Source organism: Phalangium opilio, unplaced genomic scaffold (assembly GCF_054372755.1).
Source record: "Phalangium opilio isolate 3A_F unplaced genomic scaffold, DU_Popi_V2 ptg000002l_1, whole genome shotgun sequence".
NCBI classification, from domain to species: Eukaryota; Metazoa; Arthropoda; class Arachnida; order Opiliones; family Phalangiidae; genus Phalangium; species Phalangium opilio.
Window position 1 is genome coordinate 10,011,554 of NW_028324144.1, and position 25,420 is coordinate 10,036,973.

The window sequence follows — 25,420 nt, forward strand, 5'->3', positions numbered from 1 at the left end:
TAAACTTTACATAACAGTGCAACTTTTTAATCATCAAAGTGACAATAAAATTATATAATAAATGTTCCCTATAAGTTAAGTTTAGATTTAAAATGTCGTAAGTCGTAACATGTGGATGGCATTTCGAAGCGCAGAAGCTTTTTGATTTTAAGCAGAATTCGATTAAGCAAAGTGGTTGAAGATGATTTCGATGATGACAGCGGCTACTGTTCCAGACAACAGCATGAAAAGCAAGTAGAAAGGAACGAAGACGCTACTCAGGTTCAAATCAGTCGTGCTTTTCAACGGTCTCTTCCACGTGACTTGTTCGATTAAGTGATGCTTTTGAAATTCAAGATATTTGAAAACTTGCGTTTCGAACCAAGGCTCCAGGCTGTAATAAAACAGTAGTAAAACACGAGAATTATTCTACGATAAAAAATAGTATGGACCTTAGTTGGAGGTTTTCGTGCACTTGCGGGGAGCTTCTCATCCAAGAGGTGTTCAAAATCAGGTGTAGGTACTCGAAGCCAACTTCGTACTGCGAAAAGTAAAATCCTCCATTGTTCGCCAACAGCTCGACTTTGCTCACGGATTCAGAATTCAAGAATTCTGGCATCAACCAAGTCAGAAACATGTCCGTTATGATTAAAGCTTTTTCCCCGGATAGAATTGGACGGTATCCGTCAAACGACACATAATCCGCAAGATCGGAGAAAATTTTCTCCTGATCTTGTGCGTCTAGCCATTCCTTAATGACTGGGTCCTGGGCTGCCTATTGATACGCACCAATGACGTTAAAAGAATAGAGAACTTAAAACGGCAACGCCATCTATACCAAATTTTTCAAAAAATCCAGAGTTCCAGCTTCTTTGATCATTGTTGGTGGAATTCCCGATTTGATCAAGTCTGAGAGGGTGTTTATGCTATTGTAGCTTTCCGTCGTAAACTCCGTACGCAAGTAACAACCCAAGAAAAACAAAATGAAAGTCACTCCGATCAGCCATGACGCAGCGAGCAGCCGACAAGTAATATGGGGCAAAATGGTGGGAATCGCTGCAAAAAATAATTATGTCCGATTACAGCGCGTTTCTTTATGAGAAAGCAATCTCTGCTAATTGGATTTCCAATTCGAAACTGACTGATAACTATTTTCAAATGCCTTACGTTCGGCGCACAAGAGCGACGCGTTGTCCCAGACATTTTCCAGGGTTTCTTGAGCCATTTTCTTGACAACATTCTTGGTGGGCACCGACTTATATTTGTTGACTACGATGGAGTGAACGACGAGCAAAAGTGACAGAAGCACCAAGGCTAAGCCCGTCAAAATCACAACCTAATTGAATCAAGAATGTAATACAAAGAATTCGGCAGCTATTTTATTCGAGCAAATTTTACTTGATTGTCCATATTTAAGAAGGACAAAGAAGTTGATGTGACTTTCTTCGGGGCGGTGGACACGATAATAGTCTTGGCCGCGTTGTAGACCGGAGACGGGCTGAAATATTCCTGCCGCCGCTCATTATCGAAAAATGAGCGTTGCATGGGTATCAAGACAATATTTGCTTTCTAAAATCACAGTTATTAGAAATTTGTACTTAATCCGTACATCTCTCTTTCACTTACGTTGAAAACATCCGGTTCTGTTACCAGTTTATCAGCTTCAAAATAGCTGTGTTTATGTTCTTCGTAACACACTCTAAGATAAGTACACAAATGAATATTGGCTTGACTTTGACTCTGATGCTAGATCCCTATCCGAAACCCTTTTCCTGTTAGTGACATAGTTTTCGTCCTTGAAAAATCTAGTTTATTATGGTATGTTTACTTCTATATTTGGTTTCGTAGCAATTTATAAAATTGCAAAGTATTGTGTTTGGAAAAAGCCTATTTAAAACTTTGTTTTGTTTGATGACGTAGTAAGTAGAAATCTTCTCTCTAGATGTCGCTAACGTGACGCCTCAAGCCTATTTTATTCAGATTCGCGAGGCATTAGTAGACTCGGGGCGGCATATTTCCGCCCATCAAATTTCAAGTTTTTTCTGTGTTTTCCCTCATTTTTAAATATTGATCAAGCATATATTTGGAATCAGAAAGTACGGTTTTCTTTAGATTTGAGATAATTTTTAAGCAACGTCGCTATTCCTTTAAATTATAACCAAATATCCCTTGATTAATCGTTAAACTTTTAAATTTAATCGGATTGAAACAAACTAATATTATTCAAATAGTACGTTAACGGAATTATTTTTCGTCTGGATCAATTGCTCGAATTGAATTCCAAATACTACTTAATTAAAAAATTACTTCATGTTGAGGGATCGCCTTAAATAATCCCCAATAACGTTGTAAGTTGGCGCGGTGTCCTCCATCTCCCACGTCTCCTGAAAAGAAACGTTAAATTTTTATTTGCCGTATAGGAAAATGATTCTGTCTTAAACCCAAAGCTGATAAACTCACCTCAAGTGTTGTTACGTTTATTGGGGTCTCTTCGGTGTACCTTAAATTTAAAATTAATTTTCAAATCGACAGTAACATTTCAAAATTCAAACTCTAGATAGGCCAACTTGTATTTAAAATATCGATCATTTCCCAGAAATTCAAATTCTGTTGGCGACATTTCTTCGTCCATGAATCAAAATTTCAGAAGAGAAAAGTAACAGTTGTCATCTGTAAGCGATAATAATTTAATAGAATTGTGTGAAGATGGTTCCAGATTGGAAAAAAAAAATTTTCTTAGTATTAGCGTATACTAGCTGAAGGGGATAATAGAAGAAGAATGACACTTTAGTCTTTTAATACTTTAGTTTTGTAACATAATTCTCCCCAGGCTCCCCCTTTTTGTTTGCTCACCCGCTCATCAAACTTCAGATGGGCATCGCATCGCACTATTAGGGTGAATTCTATAACTGTTTGGCTTTTAGTAAATCCTCAGAAATCAAGTAGACAGAAACCTTGATTGTCTTGACGTGGGACAAAAATCCTCTAGTGCATGCGCCTTGGCAAATAGTTGAGCGCTAATAGATAGGGTAATGATGATAGAACTATTTATCGCGTTATGTGATTCGGTTTAGTAACCTAACCTTGCTCCAAATGTTAATACGATGTTGGGAAGAATCATGTTACAATTACCTCGCATTGTGGTACACTTCTCTCGAAGAGAAGTATTGACTTATACAGATATAGATTTTGATAACAGTTTTAGCAACGGGTAAATCTAAAGTAGCTATAGTGCGAATATTTTGAAAAATATGCAGACCTTGGAGTAGTATCATGCTGCGGAGTTTTGGTAATTCATTGTTAACGCCGTGTACTTTAACTGTTGTTGTAGTTGACCACTGGCCGCCCCTTATGAAACTGTTACTAGAGGCAGATTTGGAGAACTTGCAGAGTTAAGTTCCTTAAAGTGTTAGAGTCACCAAAAATCGCTGTTTTTAAAACTAAAAGGTTTTATTCCTATCTGAAAGATCAAATCTTTCTGATTCAGAATATCTATTTATATAATGCATTATAATTTTTCAAATATTATTAAAACCCCGGCCTCCGGAACCTACTCGCAGAATTTTTTAAAACTATTTTGACAGTTAAATTTCGCGGTACTCCATATACGCGCGACTCCGCAAGTCCTATTTTTTTATTGATAGGTGGTGCTTCAAAGTGATCGAATTTGACGCGCGCGCGATGTTTGAAAACTAGGCTTAGCTGTCGTAATGAAAAATGTCTCTGTCTCGCGCTGGTCAACCTCTTATGACGTCACCAGGGGTATATTTATAATTTATTCCGTCTTAATGAGGTATGTGAAATATCAATTTTTCTTTTTCATATTACAAAATGAATAAATTTCTATAAGACCTTTTACTTTGGATCTATTGTTATTATAACCCAATTGATGTTTTAAAACGAAAATTTGCCACTTTTCAAAAAAGGTGGCACTAACACTTTAATTACATTTCTCTGTTTATGTTTATTTTTCTGATTCACATAAGATAAGAAGAGTTGCACGTGAAAAAACTTAACATGGAGTAAATAACCATATAAAGTAAAAACAAGATGGTCTAGCCCATAATTAAGCCACATCGTTGGAAGCTTTAATCACGTTGCCAATGCCCTACGTATTTCGCCCACTGTCTCTTATGCCTATTTGTCTTTGTTAATACTTACTACTTTACCACAAATTGGGTAAAACTATTAGTCCAATCGGAGCCTCCGGGATGAACTGGGCCCATGCGTGTGGCGAAGCGAGAATATTTTTTTAACTAATTTAGTTCACCGTGTTTTCCCGTTTGGGGGCGCTGATACGACCGAAAAATAAACAAAGTTCAACCCCGTGACCCTGTCGACTGCTTAAGTATTTGGGCCAAGGTCGCGGATTGTAAGTATACGTTTTCATTACTCTTACTGAATTATTTTAATTGAAATAATTTATTTTGTTGTCATCAATAGGCCTTTATAGAAAGTTCTAAAGGAATTATGGGTACTTGTCCCCTCTTGTAGTTCAAACTGAGTCTGTTCATTTCAGCCAGTTTTGTGTTATAAAAAACACGAACTGGAGGCAAGATTTGGAGAGATAAAGCAGACTGATAAAATGGTGGGCTTTTTTTAAAGCGTTTGTTCTTCGTTTGTGTTTCTCTACTTTGTGCCAGCAAATCTTATTCATATTATGCCGAACTATTCTAATGTTGATATTTGATACTCGTATGAATTTATAATGATTAGATCTAACGTAAAGTATATTTATTTAAGAATTTTGATCTAAGCCTTGGTTGTTGAGTTTAGTGACGTCACTTCCGAGAGAATTTTGGTGACGTATGGCTGTTATAATGCGCACACGCGGCAGGACAAATCAACAAGGTGCGCAAGCCGTAAAAACTTTCTATAAAGGCCTATACCATCTAACCGAAAGATTCAGTAAAAAGTGAATAGCCCCAAAAACATTTACGTTAATTTTAGGATGAAACTTTTCTCTATCATAAAAGTTTTATGACTGACCCCTAAAATATCAACGATAATTTAAGGAAGACCCCTGTCACAACGGAAAAATAAGCACCATCTATGGTGAAAATATTTTTCCTAACAAACTGGATATTTCCCCACATAAAATTTGACATGCATGGGCCTAGTTCATCCCGGAGGCTCCGGTCCAATCTATACAATGCAGCAAAAATCATACCATGAGACCTATGGGCATAATCGTCAAAGTACTCGTGGAACTTCAGTTTAAAAGGCCGAATCAGGAAGGTTGATACATTCTCTTTGCCCCGGCACACAACGGAGGGCCAAACGTCACGTGATCCATTAAAAAGGAAATATAAAGGGGTACATTAAAAATGACGGTTAGTTGTAATATTTAAAAAAAAAACGAAACACCTTCACCTCCACACACCAGGTCAAACTAATAACCCGTCGTATTGTATATATATGATGTCGCTAAAAACCAGATTTATTCAGTTATATAAAGAAAAAACATTAAGGCTGGTATGTTTTCCAACAATATTTGCTTAAGACGACTACTTACGTACAAGTGCTTTGTGGCAGATAATATATATCAGGCAGTGTTCTTATGATCTGAAAATGAAGGGGGGGGATATCAGGGACTGTAAATAATATAATACGATCTCCGTTTCAAGCCTTTGATATAATTATGTCCTAAAACTTTGAGAAGAAAATTCAATATCGGACACAAAAGCGGGTGATTAATTTATCATCACTTCGAAATTAGGGTTTGTTTAGATACCTTTTCGTAAATTTTCAAGACGACCGCCTATTGGGAAATATCTATCTTAGTGATTAACTACCATCAGGAGTACAGTCGCGGAAATAAGTTTCGGATCATTTTCAATCGACGATAATTCCATGATGGATCGTCGTATCGCAAAATTTTTGACATTATTAGTAAAGTGTGAATGTCAAGAATAGGTCAACGCCTTATTTTTGAAAATCAGAAAATTATTGCGCTCGTGACTACTAAAAAACCAAAAAATCACTTTTCGACCAATCAAAATCTTCGTGTCACGTGACATTTTTTAGATGCATCACATAGCTTGCGTCATTTGGAAACGAACCCTTTTTGAAATTTTAAAATCGGTCCAGCCGTTCAAAAGTTATGGCGTAAAATGTGACTGGATTTTGGTCACAAATTAAGCCTAACGTCCAAAAGATTGTTTAAGAAAAGCCAATGAAGCCAAAGGCGGGTAATGTTATTTCAATGGAGAAAGGAAAACACGAAAAAAAAATTGCTTTTGAAAAATATTATAAAATTGAGTATCTAAAATAAAAGTTGATTAAATCAAATTAAAATTGACTCACTCAAATTGACTCATTCAAATTAAAATTGACTCATTCAAATTAAAAGTTGATTAAATCAAATTAAAATTGACTCATTCAAATTAAAATTGACTCATTCAAATTAAAATTGACTCATTCAAATTAAAATTGACTCATTCAAATTGACTCATTCAAATTAAAATTGACTCATTCAAATTAAAATTGACTCATTCAAATTAAAGTTGAATAAATCAAATTAAAATTGATTAAATCAAATTAAAATTGACTCATTCAAATTAAAATTGATTAAATCAAATTAATATTGATTAAATCAAATTAAAATTGATTAAATCAAATTAAAATTGATTAAATCAAATTAAAATTGATTAAATCAAATTAAAATTGATTCAATCAAATTAAAATTGATTAAATCAAATTAAAATTGATTTAATCAAATTAAAATTGATTTAATCAAATTAAAATTGATTAAATCAAATTAAAATTGATTAAATCAAATTAAAATTGATTAAATCAAATTAAAATTGATTCAATCTAATTAAAATTGATTCAATCTAATTAAAATTGACTCATTCAGATTAAAATTGACTCATTCAAATTAAAATTGATTAAATCAAATTCAAATTGATGAAATCAAATTCAAATTGACTCATTCAAATTAAAATTGATTAAATCAAATTAAAATTGACTCATTCAAATTAAAATTGATTAAATCCAATTAAAATTGATTAAATCAAATTAAAATTGATTCAATCTAATTAAAATTGATTCAATCTAATTAAAAGTGATTCAATCTAATTAAAATTGATTCAATCTAATTAAAATTGATTCAATCTAATTAAAAGTGATTCAATCTAATTAAAATTGATTCAATTTAATTAAAATTGATTCAATCTAATTAAAATTGATTCAATCTAATTAAAATTGATTCAATCAAATTAAAATTGATTAAATCAAATTAAAATTGATTAAATCAAATTAAAATTGATTAAATCAAATTAAAATTGATTAAATCAAATTAAAATTGATTCAATCTAATTAAAATTGATTCAATCTAATTAAAATTGACTAAATTGACTCATTCAAATTAAAATTGACTCATTCAAATTAAAATTGACTCATTGAAATTAAAATTGACTCATTGAAATTAAAATTGACTCATTCAAATTAAAATTGATTAAATCAAATTCAAATTGATTAAATCAAATTCAAATTGACTCATTCAAATTAAAATTGATTAAATCAAATTAATATTGATTAAATCAAATTAAAATTGATTAAATCAAATTAATATTGATTAAATCAAATTAATATTGATTAAATCAAATTAAAATTGATTAAATCAAATTAAAATTGATTAAATCAAATTAATATTGATTAAATCAAATTAAAATTGATTAAATCAAATTAAAATTGATTAAATCAAATTAAAATTGATTCAATCTAATTAAAATTGATTAAATCAAATTAAAATTGATTAAATCAAATTAAAATTGATTAAATCAAATTAAAATTGATTCAATCAAATTAAAATTGATTCAATCTAATGGAAATTGACTCATTCAAATTAAAATTGATTAAATCAAATTAAAATTTATTAAATCAAATTAAAATTGACTCATTCAAATTAAAATTGATTAAATCAGATTAATATTGATTAAATCAGATTAATATTGATTAAATCAAACTAAAATTGATTCAATCAAATTAAAATTGATTCAATCAAATTAAAATTGATTCAATCAAATTAAAATTGATTCAATCAAATTAAAATTGATTCAATCAAATTAAAATTGATTCAATCAAATTATAATTGATTCAATCAAATTAAAATTGATTAATAATAATTAGAATTCATGAATAAAAATGGAACTGATTCATGAATTAAAATTCGCAGAAAAATCTTTAAAATGAATAAAAAATTAAAATTCGGGAATGATAATTAAAAATTCGCGGAAAAATAGAAATTCCTGAATAAAAATTAAAATTTTTGAATTAATTCGCGGAAAAATAGAAATTTATGAATGATAATAGAAATTCATGAATGATAATAGAAATTCATGAACTATAATAGAAATTCATGAATGATAATAGAAATTCATGAATGATAATAGAAATTCATGAATGATAATAGAAATTCACAATGACAATAAAATTTCATTCTTTGATAAAAATTAAAGTGCATAAATAATTATTGAAATTCGTGTAAAAGTCTTTAAATAGAAATAAGAATGAATACTCCTCAGCAAATAAATACTTTATTTTCATAAAAATATTGGAATACCAGTTTCAAAAATATAAAATATTTAATATTTTGTCCAGTACCCATTAACTTCCACTACGTGTCTCATCCGTTTTGGTAGTGAGGCAATTAAATTCTCAAATAATGTTTGATTTTGGCCAATCTCTTCCCAAGCGTTTTGGATTGCAGTCCACAGCTGTTCCGCGTTAATAACGTCTCTATGGTCAATTACTTTGACCATTTCAGCCCAAACGTTTTCAATAATGTTCATGCCAGCCCCCTTTGGTGGCCAATCGAAAGACTGTATTCGAAATAGATGAAAAATTAGCCATTTCAAAAATTTCATTTACTGGCACAAAGTAGTCATTAGTAAAAAAACCTAGTCTATATCTAAACCAGCTTGTTAATTTCACTCCGAAACCCTACTCCTCCTTGGAATGGGCAGATACCCATACAGCCTATACTACGATGTTTGTGGTGAAAGAGGGTGAGGAGCTAATCTCACATTACTCAGAGATCTATAGGCTGTTCTCTTGCTTCTCGATAAAATTAGACTCAACCCTCACTAGTCTCACGATTGAGCAGTTCTTAATGTTGGATAGAAAACAAACCGCGCAACTTGATGTGACGCAATAGCTAATGTTATTAATACGTGGTCTTACCAAAACTGGCCCACTTATCCACTCCCAAGTATTGGTATAACTTTCTGATATCATTATTATTGATATTTAACGATTTCTTGTGCTATACCTCAAATCCATTGTTCTGCTTTAGTTCGCGAAGCTTGTTTTGAGCCATACGAGAAGTATGAATTGGGCCGCTATCTTCTAGGAAGGTAAAATTTCCTTGAGGAAATGTCTCCATTGCGGAAGGCAGCATAACATTTTCGAGAATATTGGCATATTCACGTCCATTTAGTCGGCCTTCAATTCGATGGCAGATTCCAGTTCCTTGGGCCGATACCCAGGCCCATACGTTCACGGTGAAGCGCCCGCTTCTTCGAGTTTCTTTTATATATTTTTTATCAAACCTGGTATTGATAGGCCTTCGAACCCAAATCTTCATGAAATTAAACATTTTCGTCTTATATATTAGGCAAACGATTTATCAATAAATATTACCTGCCCATTGTGTCAACTACAAAAACTTTCTCGTCACTGAAGACAACTTTGGAACAGTCATCAATTGTCCAGTTTAGATGGTTTTGTGCAAAATTAAAACGAAGTCTTCTGTGATTTTCATTTAATTTTTCCTTTAGGCATGAAATTCTACCGTGCAAGCCTTCTTGGACTAGAACTTGCCGAACTCGCCTAACTGATATGTTGAGGTTCAGCGAAGCTTTGAGTTTCTTGGCCGTCATGATAGGGTTTGCTTTTGACTCGCGGAGAAGTCTTCTTCTGTTGTGATGCTCTAAAATCCTAGGCCTTCCCGCTCTAACGTTATCTTCACCGTCATTGTAATCACCGTTATTGTGTCGATTTATCCATCTTAGGACTGTTGCTTTTCCTACACCCAATCGCCTTGCAATTATTCTAGCTGAAAGTTCTTCATTGTTATTATATTTTGACGAATAGCTTGACGATCCATGTTGAAACATAAATAAAATTAGGCCTAATAATAGCCTGTTTTATTTTTTAACGAAGCTGCTCGTGATAGAAGTTTGAAACTATCGCGTGATTCAAACCAATATTATAAGCGCGTGAAAGTTATGGATTTAAATCGTTGAATTTGAAAAATATAAAGTAGTATTTCATGCATAAAGGGAAAAATTAAACGAAAATCACAGAAGACTTCGTTTCAATTTGCACAAAACCATCTAAACTGGACAATTGATGACTGGTCCAAAGTTGTCTTCAGTGACGAGAACGTTTTTCCAGTTGGACACAACTAAATGTTGATTTTTACTCTCATATGAGTGTTGAGCAATTGCTTAAGTCGCATAACACCTTTTAGAGTGAGTGATTTATTAGCAATTGGTCCCCACTACTGTTTGATATTGAATTTATCTCTACAAAGATGCAACATAACGAAATTATCAAAATAATATTTATACACCATATTCCTACTGAATTTAAGAAGGCTACGAGCAATTTGTGGTAGAGTTTACAGATTACCTTGAGGGGGCTAACTATGAAATTTGGGGGCGCTATAGCCCCCATAAAAGGCTTTTAAGAGTGTCACCTTACACGTTTCAGTATGTCGCCTAACACGTTTAGCAGTGTTTTATAAAGGTATTTTACCCCCTGATTACGAATTTCTTTGTTAATTTAATTTAATTTAAAGGATAAAAATATATTCTTTCATGAATATCATCTTAAAATAAAAGTTTAACAAATAATTTTTACTCTAATATTCAAACATTAATGGAAATGAAAGACGTTATTTAAGAAATTCGCAAAATAATGTAATTTTTCCATTTTTAATTTCAAAACGGTGTTTTAAAAGTTATAGTTTACATATATTTTACACTTTCAATTGGCCACAAAAACTCAAGGTAACAAAACGCTTTTGGGTGTTTTTACGGTGTATAAAAAGTGTTTTCTTAAATTACACCCATTTAACACGTTTTTAACACTTCCTTTTCTTAGAGTGTGTATTTTATAATTGAAAATACCTGAATCAGCCTTTCATTTTATCAGGGATAGATAGACTTTTTTAAGACGGAATGGGTAACAGGGTTATTCGGGTGCGCGTCCTAGTCCACGACCCCCTTACCCGTGACGGGGGGTATGAAAGAAGAGGCGGGTCTTATTTTCATTATGGCGTTGTATGTATATCCGGGTCAAATAAACGTCGTCTGCCAAGTTGGAATGGATTGGGCTCCGATTGTAATTTTTGAAAGAACATTGTTTAAAAATGGAAGTAACACAAGACATAGGGCTTGAAACCAAAACACATTTTGAAATACGATTTATTTCTCTTTGATGAAGTTGTAGTGATGCTTTAAAAGCCTTCATAGATATTACAACACGAACAGGTTTTAACCAAACACTAAGCTCACAAAACTCCTGGCCATTCACTAAGCCTTGGTTAACTTCATCAAATTCGCTTACAAAATTATGAGGATAGTAGACATGATTGGCTTTAGAAAGAATTAGCGAACACTTTTCACCCTTACAGATGTACTCCAAATCCAAAACACCGGCAATAAATTCCCTACCTCTTAATTGCTATTAAAAACAATTCCCGAATAATTTCCGTACCCTTGCTTTTAGACAGCTTCATTTTGAACCCCTGTAAAGATGCTTTTCTGTACAACCATAGCCCACTCGATCACGCGCATCACGACGTAAGCTGCTCGCGCTATATAGCGCGAGCAGCGCAGCGTCCGGGAGCGCGGATCGAGTGGGCTCTGGTACAACGCAAGAGGGGTCGTAGTCATAGCGACAGATGTAAACAGGAATTACGTATTATTGGCCCTCCTTGTCAGCAACGTCACCAATACGTAGTTTTAGTGAGCCAATAAGAAAATTTAATTTTTTGGTTACGTGTTGAAGGAAGGGGCTATGTACTCGTCTATGAGTCGGACTGAAGTAAATATTAACCGTTGGGAATTCCGTCTTAAAAAAGTCTATCTATCCCTGATTTTATCAAAGGATTCTCACATCGAAATGAAAGGGACAAATTTTTTTTCAGCAATGAAGGGGCACATAAGCCTATTTCAAATGCCGCACAAATAAACCTATTCAATTTTACGTAGAATACAAATTTAAGGTATAGCACAGGTATTTGAAACAAATAATTAGTCATAAACAAAGCTCATACTCCCATTAGAGCGGATAAATAGTCGAATTGCAATAAATTTTAATTAAAAGCATGTTGTTGTATAGAGTTAATAAAATTTGAATTGAATTGAATTGAATTCTTGAATTTTAATTATTATTATTATTATTGAATTTTAATTATTATTATTAAATTTAAAATTATTATTATTATTGAATTTTAATTATTATTATTATTGAATTTTAATTATTATTATTATTGAATTTTAATTATTATTTATGAATTTTAATTATTATTTATGAATTTTAATTATTATTTATGAATTTTAAAAATCATTTATGAATTTTAAAAATCATTTATGAATTTTAAAAATCATTTATGAATTTTATTAATTATTTATGAATTTTATTTATTATTTCTGAATTTTATTTTCAGAAAATCTTATTATAAATAACTGAATTTTAATCAACCAGTTTTAATTTTAATTAAAATTTAATAAATTTTATTATTAATATCTAAATTTTAATCAACAAATTTTAATTTTAATTAATCAATTTAAATTTGAGTTGATAAATTTTACTTTTAATTTTACTTTAAATTAATCAATTTCAATTTAATCTAATAAATTTCAATTTGATCTAATAAATTTCAATTTGATCTAATAAATTTCAATTTGATCTAATAAATTTCAATTTGATTGAATCAGTTTTAATTTTACTTTAAATTAATCAATTTTAATTAGATTTAATCAATATTAATTTGAATGAGTCAATTTTAATTTGATTTAATCAATTTTCATTTGAATGAGTCAATATTAATTTGATTTAATCAATTTTAATTAGATTGAATCAATTTTAATTAGATTGAATCAATTTTAATTAGATTGAATCAATTTTAATTAGATTGAATCAATTTTAATTAGATTGAATCAATTTTAATTAGATTGAATCAATTTTAATTTGATTTAATCAATTTTAATTTGATTTAATCAATTTTAATTTGAATGAGTCAATTTTAATTTGATTTAATCAATTTTAATTTGAATGAGTCAATTTGAATTTGATTTAATCAATTTTAATTTGAATGAGTCAATTTTAATTTGATTTAATCAACTTTTAATTTGAATGAGTCAATTTTAATTTGAATGAGTCAATTTGAGTGAGTCAATTTTAATTTGATTTAATCAACTTTTATTTTAGATACTCAATTTTATAATATTTTTCAAAAGCAATTTTTTTTCGTGTTTTCCTTTCTCCATTGAAATAACATTACCCGCCTTTGGCTTCATTGGCTTTTCTTAAACAATCTTTTGGACGTTAGGCTTAATTTGTGACCAAAATCCAGTCACATTTTACGCCATAACTTTTGAACGGCTGGACCGATTTTAAAATTTCAAAAAGGGTTCGTTTCCAAATGACGCAAGCTATGTGATGCATCTAAAAAATGTCACGTGACGCGAAGATTTTGATTGGTCGAAAAGTGATTTTTTGGTTTTTTAGTAGTCACGAGCGCAATAATTTTCTGATTTTCAAAAATAAGGTGTTGACCTATTCTTGACATTCACACTTTACTAATAATGTCAAAAATTTTGCGATACGACGATCCATCATGAAATTATCGTCGATTGAAAATGATCCGAAACTTACATAAAAACGACCCTTGGGGGGGGGAGTATGAAAGCCATTAAAAATCGTGTGCCAACAAAGTTTCGTCGTGAAACTCCGTGGATTCACGCAATAAACATGGCCGCTTTACTCTTTAAAAACGGGCTAGATGGAACAATTTGGGCTAGTCGAGGTTGTTCATAAAATTGTATTAGAATTAAGCGACCGCAATTTTGATAAAAACTTTGGAAATGAATCTCAAAGAGAGTTCCTCTTAAGATTTACAAATAATTATCCTGCAGAAGCGGGAGAACGACCAAACTTTGTAGTAACAGGACTCGTGAAAAGGTAGTGCAATGATTTTTTAATTATTTATCAAAATATTAGTCAAGGTAAACATAAAAAGAATGTTGAGAAACTTGAGAAGAACACGAAAACCGTAATTTATTGGCATAATTCAATAGTAATGCCAATCCCAAAACAGTACAGTGGAAGGCAGGGTGGAGCGTGGAGCACAGTGCAGTGGAAGGTATGGAGGAGCGTGTGGAAGGGGTGGGGGTGGATACAAGATGGCGGATGAGACTTTGCACGTAACCCTTTTGATTGACGCACCCCTCTCTCAGACCTGCAAGAGGGCGTTTTTGATTGACGCACCCCGCTCTCGCACCTGCAAGGGGTGTTTTTGATTGACAGGTCAATGAAGCGTGTTCGTTTCTCGGATGTAGAAGTACATACATTGAAGTATGAAAATAGGGTGAATTATGAATTAAAAAATAAACAGTATTTTAATATGTTAATTAGATTAAAATTTGAACCATAGCTTTCTGGTGTCCTCCCATTGGATCGAATCCCATTCGACCGAATTCCCAATCAACCGATTTTATCTGAAATATGATTTTAAATCCCGCCGTTTGTGCGGTTTCTGTCTATTGGAGATTTTTAGGAATATTATTATTACTTATAAGGCTATATGAGTTAATTTAGCGATAGGAACTTTCGTCTCACCGTGGCGCAGTGGAAGAGTATCGGACTACCGTGCGATAGTCCTTGGATCGATTCCCCGAAAGAAATTGTAAACTACGTAATAATAGTTTCATGCAATTGATTATAAATTTCATTTGAACTTAATTGCAGTTACGTTAGAGAGTGTGGGAAACTATAAAGTAATGAAAAATACTATTGCAATAATGGCCTTTGAGTATTTGAAATATTTTGCGTAAATTTTATTAAAATTACGGTAATATTTTAGAGAGTTAAGGTTAGGTCAAATCAGGTTAGGTTAGGTTGGGTTGGGTTAGGTTAGATTAGGTTAGGTTTGGTTGGGTTGGGTTAGGTTAGGTTATGTTTTGATAGGTTGGGTTAGGTTAGGTTTGGTTAGGTTATGTTTTGTTAGGTTGGGTTGGGTTATGTTGGGTTGGGTTGGGTTTGGTTAGTTTAGGTTAGGTGAGGTTAGGTTAGGTTAGGTTAGGATTGGAAGTGGTAGGATAACCGATTTTCCATAATATTTTTATTTTCATTGAGGTCCTTGCATAATAAAACCGGGCCTATTCTAACAAATTATTTTTATAAAGATTCTGGAGCAATTAACGCTGCATTTATTAAGTTCCTTGAACAATAAATATATGCCCTTTCCAAAATATTGATTGTTTTACGGGTCATTTCAGGTTGGCTTTGATTCGGCTCGGTTACAATAGAGGCATCCTTTTAAACTTGGGATTTGACCATCACAGTATCATTATTTATATAGGAAAGTGTATTGATAAACGCAAGCTTAAGGACAAGGGTATTTTCTTTAAACCAAAAGAGGTTTTTTTTTAATTCGGTTTTAAAATACGGCGTTAAAAATATATCTTTTAATAGCAATGAAAATTTTAAGATAATAAACCCGCACATTTTGGCTATATTCGGTCCAACGGGATTCGGTTCAATGGGACATTCGGTCTAATGGGATTCGGCCCAATGGGACATTCGGTCTAATGGGATTCGGCCCAATGGGACATTCGGTCTAATGGGATTCGGCCCAATGGGACATTCGGTCTAATGGGATTCGGCCCAATGGGACATTCGGTCTAATGGGATTCGGCCCAATGGGCCAGCAGCTAATTTCTCCCGTATTAATCAAATGGTTAAGGGGGGATTGCATTAGAGGAAAATGTGGTTGTTGAGTTCGACTTCCTGAACGGCCGTGCTATTGGGGATCAACAGGAAAATATAGCGAAAGAGGTGGCTGTAACAAGCGTGGAAAAAATTCCGAGAGTCGCCTCGTGGTCCTTCATGCCGCCCTACCTGGAAAAAGAGATCCCGTACGACACCGTACGGCAAAACCGGTGGCTGTTGAACAATTTGCAGGGTCTTGACTGGGTTTATGGGGTAGCCCCCTACGAAATACTCGGGGAGTGCCTGAGAACCGCTGTACAAAGCTACGAACGTGTATTCTGCTTTTTTTGTTGTTGAACCTTATTAATCGGGAAGTTATAGACTTAAATGGAGTAGGATGTCCAAAAGTTAAGGAAATCGATGATGACGGTCCGATGATTACATGCATGCTTAATCATAAAACTGTACGTAATAATAAGAAGTAATATCTAAATGTATATTATTTTCCGAGTGGATTTATAATCACAGGAAAATTGTAAATAGTCATTTAAGAGATGAATAAATCGAATGAAATAACAACTATAAAATGTCTTTAATTATACACGTATGCATCCTCTAAATTTCCTAAAGTTTCTCTTAAAATGAAACGATTTATGTGGTTTAGGACCGTCCGGTCAAATTCCAGCAATTGAGGGACCATCTCGGCATCGCCGGGGTTGATTGTCCGGGCATCCCTCCTCCTAATGAATATCGCGTAGATCGCAGCCAAGACTTTTAAAATATAAAATAATAGAACAAATTATGAAAAGACAATGCATAATTATGTTGAAAACTAATTAATAAAGTACCTAAAGCCGTCGCAGTTAGGGGTTATGTAGGCTACAGTCGGGGTGTATCTAAAATCATCCTCATTCCTCTCCGGGCTAAATACAGATTTAAATAAATTGCCTATATTATTTATATAATTAAAAACTCATACATGGGTAGCATCTGCTCGGGGGTGATGTTTTTCCGCCCCAATTGCAATTATATTAGTACTATTTATCACACCAATTATAACACCCTGTTTATTTACTTAAACCCATCACAATTCATAACGCTGGCCTTAAACTGTGGCGTAGGGTTTCCGATGTGGTTTTCTAATGAATTTCTATTAAGTTCAAAATAAAATCAAACCCAAATAACGCGTATCACGATATTATTATATATATAAATCACTTACAAGTCTCCCACGCTCAAAATTGGAATTGTATTCACGCTGTTTTCCTCCATCTCTCCCACCACAACATTGAATCCATTTTCCTCGTTAACACCGACATTTAAATCACCTTCATCACTAACCTCACCCAAAAAATTAATTTCACCCTCATCACTAACCTCATCCATAAAATTAATTAAGCTCTCATCGTCACTAATATCAAGTACGATATTCTCTATATCCTCGACTTTATTATATTCTTCTACTGGGAACTCCTCCGACATCGCTAATTTCTCCATGACCATGATCTAGCTATCTTTCTACAAAAAAAAAATTAACTATACTCTAGGAGTGAAAAAAACGTTGTGGCCAAATATTCAAAATTGTCCCTTGCCTGTGAATCACTGGTTTCTTTCGGAAACCCTAAAAAACCCACAAACGGTAAGAAATCAGGTGTAATCACTTGGTGGTCGCTCACTAGTTCGGATTATACTGATAACTCCAAAGAAATGGTACATGAAATAGTGCATATCCGACCCCTCGTTCGATCCACCTTGACGACGGAGCCACGTGCGTCCACACCTAACATGTCAACTTGACGTCTCAACCGTCAGTCACGGTCCTGGGTGGTCAGACTCTACATCATTTATATACACGTGAAAATCGGGCGGCATCCCCCTCGATGAACTTGGTGTTCGTAGTAAATGAATCGTCAAACCTATTACTACAGTTTGAGATAGAGTTTGGGTTTTTAACAGAGGGAGCCTACACATCATAGCGTCATGTTGACTTTACACTACCTACAATATAAGCCGAATTCGGATGTCCACTACGATAAAATGAGGTGTCGATCACTTCGATCTTCTAGAATATTCTTTTTTTTTTTCTAGAATGTTCTTTTTGGGTCTTCCATATTAAAACAGGTGCAACTGGATTTCTGTACGTTGATGGGGAAAATTTGAAACCACTGAAAATCCACGTAAAAAGACACTGTTTAGGTTGACAATATTTTTATCCAATGGGAAGTTTGGGAAAGTATGAAACAATATATACGTAAGCCTAAAAATTGTATAAAAGGTAAATAACTAATTTTTAAAAAGAGTTCTACTTTTTGAATAAAATGTGGTTAAAACTATTTTAAAACGAATAAAAAGAGTTGTTAAACGGGTGAAACGTTGTGTTGTTAAATGACTAAATCAGGGTTTAAAGTGTTGTTAAAAGAATAAAAAGTCGTTAAGAAGGGTTGATAAATGAGAAAAATGAGGATGAATGTGTTGATAAATGACTAAAAGGTAGCCGAAAATGCCGTTAAATGATTAAACATTAATGAAAATGCCGTTAAATGACTAAAACGTTAATGAAAATGTCGTCAAATGACTATAGTGTGACAGTAGCGTCGCTAGGGTTTGAAATTTGGGGGGCTAAATCTGGGCAAACTAGTTATTATAAGAACTTAATAAAAAAAATTGCATAATGGGTTCATTGGATAATGTGTAGACCTTTAAAACTACGTAATTTTGTGTCAACGTGAAATTTTTCGTATTTTAAAGATATACAGTCTTTTATTGATAAAAACGGAACCGATTATGAAGGATTTTCACTCGTTTATTTTTAGTTTTGGTTAGCTTTTAGTCCACACTATTGGGACTCCCTTCGAAAGAACATGAAACATTTTACTTGTCTCCATCTGTTCTTTTCTTCAAAATTGTACTGTTTGATATTGAAATTCATCTCTGCAGAGATGAAACTTAACGAATCTATCATTATAATTTTTTATATATTGCTACAGAATTTTAGGATGCTAACAGCAATTTTTTGGTAGGGTTTACGGATTTTTTTGGGGGGCTAACTTTGGAATTTGGGGGGGGGGGGGCTATAGCCCCCCCAAAAAAGGCCTAGCGACGCCACTGTCTAAGTGTGATAGAAAATGATGTCAAATGACTAAAAATAGTGGTAGAAAGTGTCGTTCAATGACTTAAATATGAATGAAAATGTGAATAAATGACTATAAAATAAAAGAAAATGATGCTAAGTGACTGAAAAGCGCTTTTAAGTGTTGTTAAATGACTGAAAGGTGCTAGAACGTGTCGTTAAAAGACCAAAAGGTGGTTGAAAGTGTCGTTAAATTAATAAAAAGTGGAAGAAAAATTAGTTAAATGAACATTTAGTGCCTGAAAGTTTTGTCAAATGAGTAAAACGTAGTTGCATGTGTTATTAAATGAATAGTAGTACAATCTGACAAATTGTAGTGGTTGTTAAAAAGTGTCAACGTAATTCTTTGGTAGAAAAATTATGGGATATAAGGTCGTAATTTTAAACTTGGGAAGAGTAGTGGTCGGCGTTTGGACAAGATAATCCACAGAAATTTGGTTAATCAGTTATTCATGAATAATAATCAGATAATTATTCGTGATTACATAGCATTAATCATAGACTTCCTGTGGATAATTTCAAATTATGAATAAAGATAAAACAAACAGATATTATCCTATCCAAATGCCGACCACTAGGGAAGAGGCAGACCCCTGATTGGTGATTTCAGTGCAGTACCATGGAAAAAATGCATCCGAACACAATTCTTACCCCCTAATATATATTCTAACCCCTATTATGAAAGTCAGAGCCATCTGATGTTTTTGCGTCGTACTAAGAAAAGTTAATCTTTCACTGTTAGTTGCACATTAAGGATGCTATGGCACTTCGAATACGAACCATACAGTTAATTAGCCTAGAATTCTAGGGAAATTACCGTATCATTTACGATAACTTCAAAAATTAGGCTACATAATTACCATCGCTTTCGTTTTGATTGCCGACTTATAAATAAAAATAAATAAAAACTGAAAATTTGACTTCGAAATCAAAGTACTTAGAAAAGATTACAGTTTCGCTTGAAAACATGTCTTTATTATGGAAAGCTTAACATGGAATTGATTAAGTAAACATTTAATACTGGTTTATCTAGGTTTGTAGTTTATACATCGTTTTTAACGAGGATAGCAAGTATTTTACAACTGGAACACTCCAACATCTACCGATAAGCTCTCGCCGACGATTGTGCGACAGATTCCCAGTATCCGTGTAATGATCATCGAATCCAAAAACTCTGTTAACAGAATATTATTATAATGAATCATTTACAATAAACATTCTATTTATGGGGCCTAATATTCCAATGCAACCGATTATTAATGGAAGTTCGGATGCTTTAGAATCCAATGAATTTCGAATTTCGCTTTATATTTAATCTCGTTAGCCAAAGCTTTTAGGGTGTACCTCGTATGAACAGTTCCCGGTAGAGCAGTTGTCGAAATAGCAACCGCGATTCCAAAAAACACCGGTGTTTTACAAAACTGCTGTTTTAGAAATAGCGGCTGCTATTTTGGGAAATAGCAGTGTTTGTGTTGAGTTTTGCGCATTTCTTAACATTATAGTTGTATTCGTTGGTTTCAAAAAGTACCTTTTTCTGTGATTATTTAATCAGTAATGTGACATACTAACGGATCGTGTTTATGAATGTTTTTTAAAAGCACACTTAAATATTGTACCTGACCTGACCTAATACTATTTAGCTGAAATAATCAACTTTAACCTAACCAAATTATCCATATCTGACCTAGTTTCTGAGTTCATACAACCCAGCTGGGCCAGCTTAGACCATAATAAACAACTATCGTTTTGCGCATCTGTTTTTCCGCTCTTTAGAGTTCTGCTGTAACGGTACGCCGTGTAACTGTTTACGAGAACCGATGTATCGGTAATTGCTGTAACGGGTAAACTGCCATTTCGGGAAACCACTATTTTGGGAACTGCTGTTATGAGGACCGCTATTATGAAATCCGCTCATACGGGAACTGCTAACGTGAGGGCTTCCCAGCTTTTATGTTATCTATTATCTCGAATTGACTACCCGCTTTAAAAAAAACATTAGCGAGCCACACGAATATTCCGTTGCCGTAAAAAACGTAAACACCGTCCTCAAGGATGAACCTTCCGTGCTTGAGCTTACTCAGGCTAGAATTAGCCCTGCCTGTTTTACTTCACACTCCAAAAGTTAAAACTCAGTCCAGGCCGAGAATTTCGAATTTTTCTCTCCATTCACGCGAACTCGGTTGGGAACGTAAAAAGCTCATCGTCACAACTATAGCAAAGTCGAAATGTCGTCTTGGTGTAGGTTATTTCCTTGTAGTAGTAGCATAAGAAAATAATTGATAGCTCCCTATAAGTACGAAGCTCTCCATGTAAGCCATTCCTTTTTCTTCCATTTAAATTTGAAATTGACCTTTGCACAAATGTTAGTCTGGATAACGTTTTGTTCACACTTTGTAACTTAAACAACGGACCCTGTGTTTATTGCGCAAATTATTGCGCGTGTAGGGAGAGCTTTAGGTACGGTATTTTTTCAAAAGGATAGTGATTTAGTCCATATTAAATAGATAGCGCATTCCATTACCTTTGCGTGGACTGTCAATGTGTTTAGTCGTTTATTTCAAGCTTCGCCAACACTAACCTATACCTGCACCACGACATTAATAACGTTTGGTTGCACATATTCATGCAAAATTAGCGGTTTAATTGTCAGTAACGATCGGAAAACATTTTTTTCGAATAAAGCGGGTAAGAGGAGGATAAAAAGGTGGCCATCTCACAAAAGGAGCTTAAAAGGTATGGCGAATTTACAATTTCATATCATATTTTAGCACGAAAGTGGTATTATATTACACTTTCAATTCTCTACTTTCAAAATATCAAGTTTCTAATATAATTGACCAAAGTTTCTATTTTTAAAATCCATTGTAAAATCACGAAAACTCAGTTTGGATATTTAAACAATGTTGTCTTGTCGACCTTGTTCGCCTGCTTGATGACAACAGGGATGACATCACCATGACGTGAGGAAAAAAGCGCGGGAATCCTATACGCGCGAGGTACACGCGTCTCGAGCTTTGTCCATGCTTCTCTCCTTTCTAAACTCTGGGTCTGATAGAGTAGCACCATCTCGCGTGAAAAATATATGTGACGTCAGCCAACAGGGAAACGTTTTAGCCTTTCTTAAAAAGTGGATTTTAAATAATTTAATATGAAGCATTTTCAAATGCATATTGCTAAATAACCAGAAATCGGAGAATTAAAAGCTTGATATTTTTGAATTCACAGTAATTAATTCTATCTTTTGTTATATAAATCAGAGGTTTCTCAAACGAAACTTCTCATACTCTTTAAAGCAGACAGTAACTCACCTTTCTAGTTCGGTAGTCCAGATTGTGTCTTCTTTACCGTTCATTTTCACAGGAAAATTTCGCCCCTTGCCTTGCTTCAAAGAGTTACTTTTTGTAGTAACTGTTCTCAATTTATTAACCTAGAATAATTATACAAAAAAGCTTACTTTAACTTCTCGATATAAAAAACACATACAGATACACCCATACAGAGACAAAACACCATCTTAATAACTAGCTTAAAATTAGGTGAGGTAAGGTTAGGGAATGATTATTTATTTGTACCTAGGCCAATTGCAGGGTTAAAATGTGTTAAAAATTTTAGTTTAACACTGCCATTTCTCAAAACAGCTTGCTTTATTTCTAAAACAACAGTTTTGAACAACGACTCTATTTTTACTCCGTGTGGTTATGTAACGACCAGCGGAGTTATACGTCGATACCCAGTTAGTTATTTATTTAGTTATTTAGTCGACCTGTGATCCACATACAAAGGCAGTGAAAGCTATTCCATAGACGTTTCACAGTAAGGGGGACTGGTAAAAGTGACAGCTTTGATTGTTCAAAAATCGTGGTACGAGGACGGTTTTGGAGTTCAGTAGCTTGGGTTTTAAAAGCCGTTGTGAAATGTAACTTATAATAGTTTGTAGAAGAGTAGAATCATTTTTAAACTCCTCCTGTAAATGAAGAATTTCTCATTGTTGCCGGTTAGTCGCGGTGGGGTTGCTTTCAAAATTACATAGACATCGGGTACACCTTCAATTGACCAATATATTGATGGATTTAGTTTTTTGCCAAACGATATTCTGAAATTAGTTACTGTAGGAATGTATGAAGGGGGTTGGATTGGCGAAAGGGGCTCCCGGTGTTCCCTTGATGGTGGAAACATATGACGATGCCTTATTTTTTTTTTTTTTTTTTTAAGTGTAGCTCCTCCCCCATCGTCGATTTAGCCATCTCCTGAAGGCGGTAAATGTCTAGTCGTTTCAAACTAGTTACCGAGCGGATTAGGGGTGAAAAGGGGCAGAATAGTTTTCACTTTTTTGGCAGCCAATGAAAATATTTAAATGGGAAATAATCGTATTTCGTCAGTCTATGACGTCGCTAACAGAAAATAAGCCACGTCCGATGTTTCCAAGAGCATTTCACGCCTAATATGATTTGACCTCAGCCATTCCAACTCCCCTCCATTCATTCCTGCCGATATCCAGTTAGTTATTTAGTCGACCTGTGATGCACATACAAAGGCAGTGCACGCGATTCCATGGACGTTTCACAGCAAGGGGGACTGGTAAAAGTGACAGCTTTGATTGGTCAAAAATCGTGGTACGAGGACGGTTTTGAAGTTCAGTATAGAGATGTAACTTATAATAGTTTGTAGAAGAGTAGAATCATTTTTGAACTCCTCCTGTAGATGAAGAATTTCGCATTGTTGTCGGTTAGTCGCGGTGGGGTTGCTTTCAAAATTACATAGACATCGGGTACACCTTCAATTGATGAATTTAATTTTTGACAAACGAAATTCTGAAATTAGTTACTGCAAAGGTTTATTTATGATTGTGTTCATTTTCTACGATTTATGGAAAGAAAAAAATGTATGGTAAACTAGAAATGAAAATGACACCTTATAGTGTCGAAGTAGTATCCCGCGAATATGGAATTTAGCCAATATGAGTGTAAAGTGTCACTCCTCATATTTCTGACGTCTTTCTAACTGTGATTTCATTGCTTGGTCAGGAGCACACGCAAGGAACACCAGGCTGCGAGATAGGTATAATTTGAGGTAAAATTCGTTATACAGTATGTTTAGTCAAGTTTATGCCAAAAAATCCACCTAGATGATAGATCCATTGAGAAAATGACTACATAGCTATTAGCTGTTTGTATTCCTTGTCTTAGAAAAGAAGGTTTAGTTTTAGATCGGAACAGGAAAATATGGTCTCGCCGAATTGGTCTTGCCATTTTGGTCTCGCCGAATTGGTCTTGCCATTTTGGTCTCGCCGAATTGGTCTTGCCATTTTGGTCTCGCCGAATTGGTCTTGCCATTTTGGTCTCGCCGAATTGGTCTTGCCATTTTGGTCTCGCCGAATTGGTCTTGCCATTTTGGTCTCGCCGATTTGGTCATGCCATTTTGGTCGCGCCGATTTGGTCATGCCATTTTGGTCGCGCGACTAATTGGTCTCACCGATTTGGTCTCGTGATTTTTTGGTCTTGGGACTATTTGGTATCGTGATTATTTGGTCTCGTGATTATTTGGTCTCGGGACTATTTGGTCTCGTGATTATTTGGTCTCGGGACTATTTGGTATCGTGATTATTTGGTCTCGGGACTATTTGGTATCGTGATTATTTGGTCTCGGGGCTATTTGGTATCGTGATTATTTGGTCTCGGGACTATTTGGTATCGTGATTATTTGGTCTCGGGACTATTTGATATCGTGATTATTTGGTCTCGGGACGGTTTGGTCTCGAGATAATTTGGTTTCCTAATTAGTTGCCTCCTTTTCCAAAGTAATGGTCCCAATAATTCGTTGCCAGCTTTTCCAAAATGTTCTCCTATTAATTAGCTGCCACCTTTTCCTAAATATTCTACTATTAATTAGCTGCCACCTTTTCCAAAATATTCTCCTATTAATTAGCTGCCACCTTTTCCAAAATATTCTCCTATAAATTATCTGACACCTTTTCCAAAATATTTCTATTATTGCTAATAAATTGTTCGTGGTAAAAGACGGGCTTTTAATACTCATATAAATAATCTTCTTACCTCCAAACAAGGTTGGGTTGGGTTAGGTCCCGAGACCATAACGGCGAGACCAAATTGTCGCGTTCCGGTTTTAGATACGATAATAAGATTTGTTCGAGGGTTTATCAAAAATTCAAGCTGGGTTGCATTATGGGACTCCTTCAAAACCAACATTTACCTTACAAAGTTAGTCCTACTTTCGAAGACGGTATCCAACACGTTTTAGGCTTGATGATGAAAATATTAGGATGTAATGTGTAACTCGTTTAAGACTTTTGTAAGACTTTTATTTAGAATGATCGAAAAGATTCAGTTTTACTAGAACTTTAAC

At 33.9% G+C, this 25,420-nt stretch overlaps 2 protein-coding genes across 2 annotated transcripts in view; both read right to left on the reverse strand.

The window, feature by feature from the left end:
• Positions 1 to 19,871, reverse strand: LOC149718749 (uncharacterized). Its single transcript, XM_089852178.1, has 14 exons — positions 17,930 to 19,871; positions 17,520 to 17,849; positions 17,305 to 17,445; positions 5,499 to 5,544; positions 3,239 to 5,406; positions 2,547 to 2,649; positions 2,440 to 2,479; positions 2,287 to 2,363; positions 1,606 to 1,678; positions 1,378 to 1,548; positions 1,147 to 1,315; positions 818 to 1,035; positions 432 to 754; positions 1 to 373 (listed from the first exon to the last, which is right to left on the reverse strand). The coding sequence occupies exons 6-14, from the start codon at positions 2,609 to 2,611 to the stop codon at positions 163 to 165; spliced, it is 1,347 nt and encodes a 448-aa protein (XP_089708304.1). The 5' UTR covers positions 2,612 to 2,649; positions 3,239 to 5,406; positions 5,499 to 5,544; positions 17,305 to 17,445; positions 17,520 to 17,849; positions 17,930 to 19,871; the 3' UTR covers positions 1 to 162.
• Positions 19,872 to 20,010: 139 nt separating this feature from the next.
• LOC149718750 (DNA (cytosine-5)-methyltransferase 3A-like) overlaps positions 20,011 to 25,420 on the reverse strand; it is a 68,346-nt gene continuing 62,936 nt past the window's right edge. Inside the window, exons 18-19 of the mRNA XM_089852177.1 lie at positions 22,366 to 22,484; positions 20,011 to 20,231 (exon numbers count right to left, since the gene is read on the reverse strand). Of these exons, the coding sequence (XP_089708303.1) occupies positions 20,087 to 20,231; positions 22,366 to 22,484 (264 nt within the window). The 3' untranslated portion in view covers positions 20,011 to 20,086. The remainder of the gene's footprint in view (positions 20,232 to 22,365; positions 22,485 to 25,420) is intronic.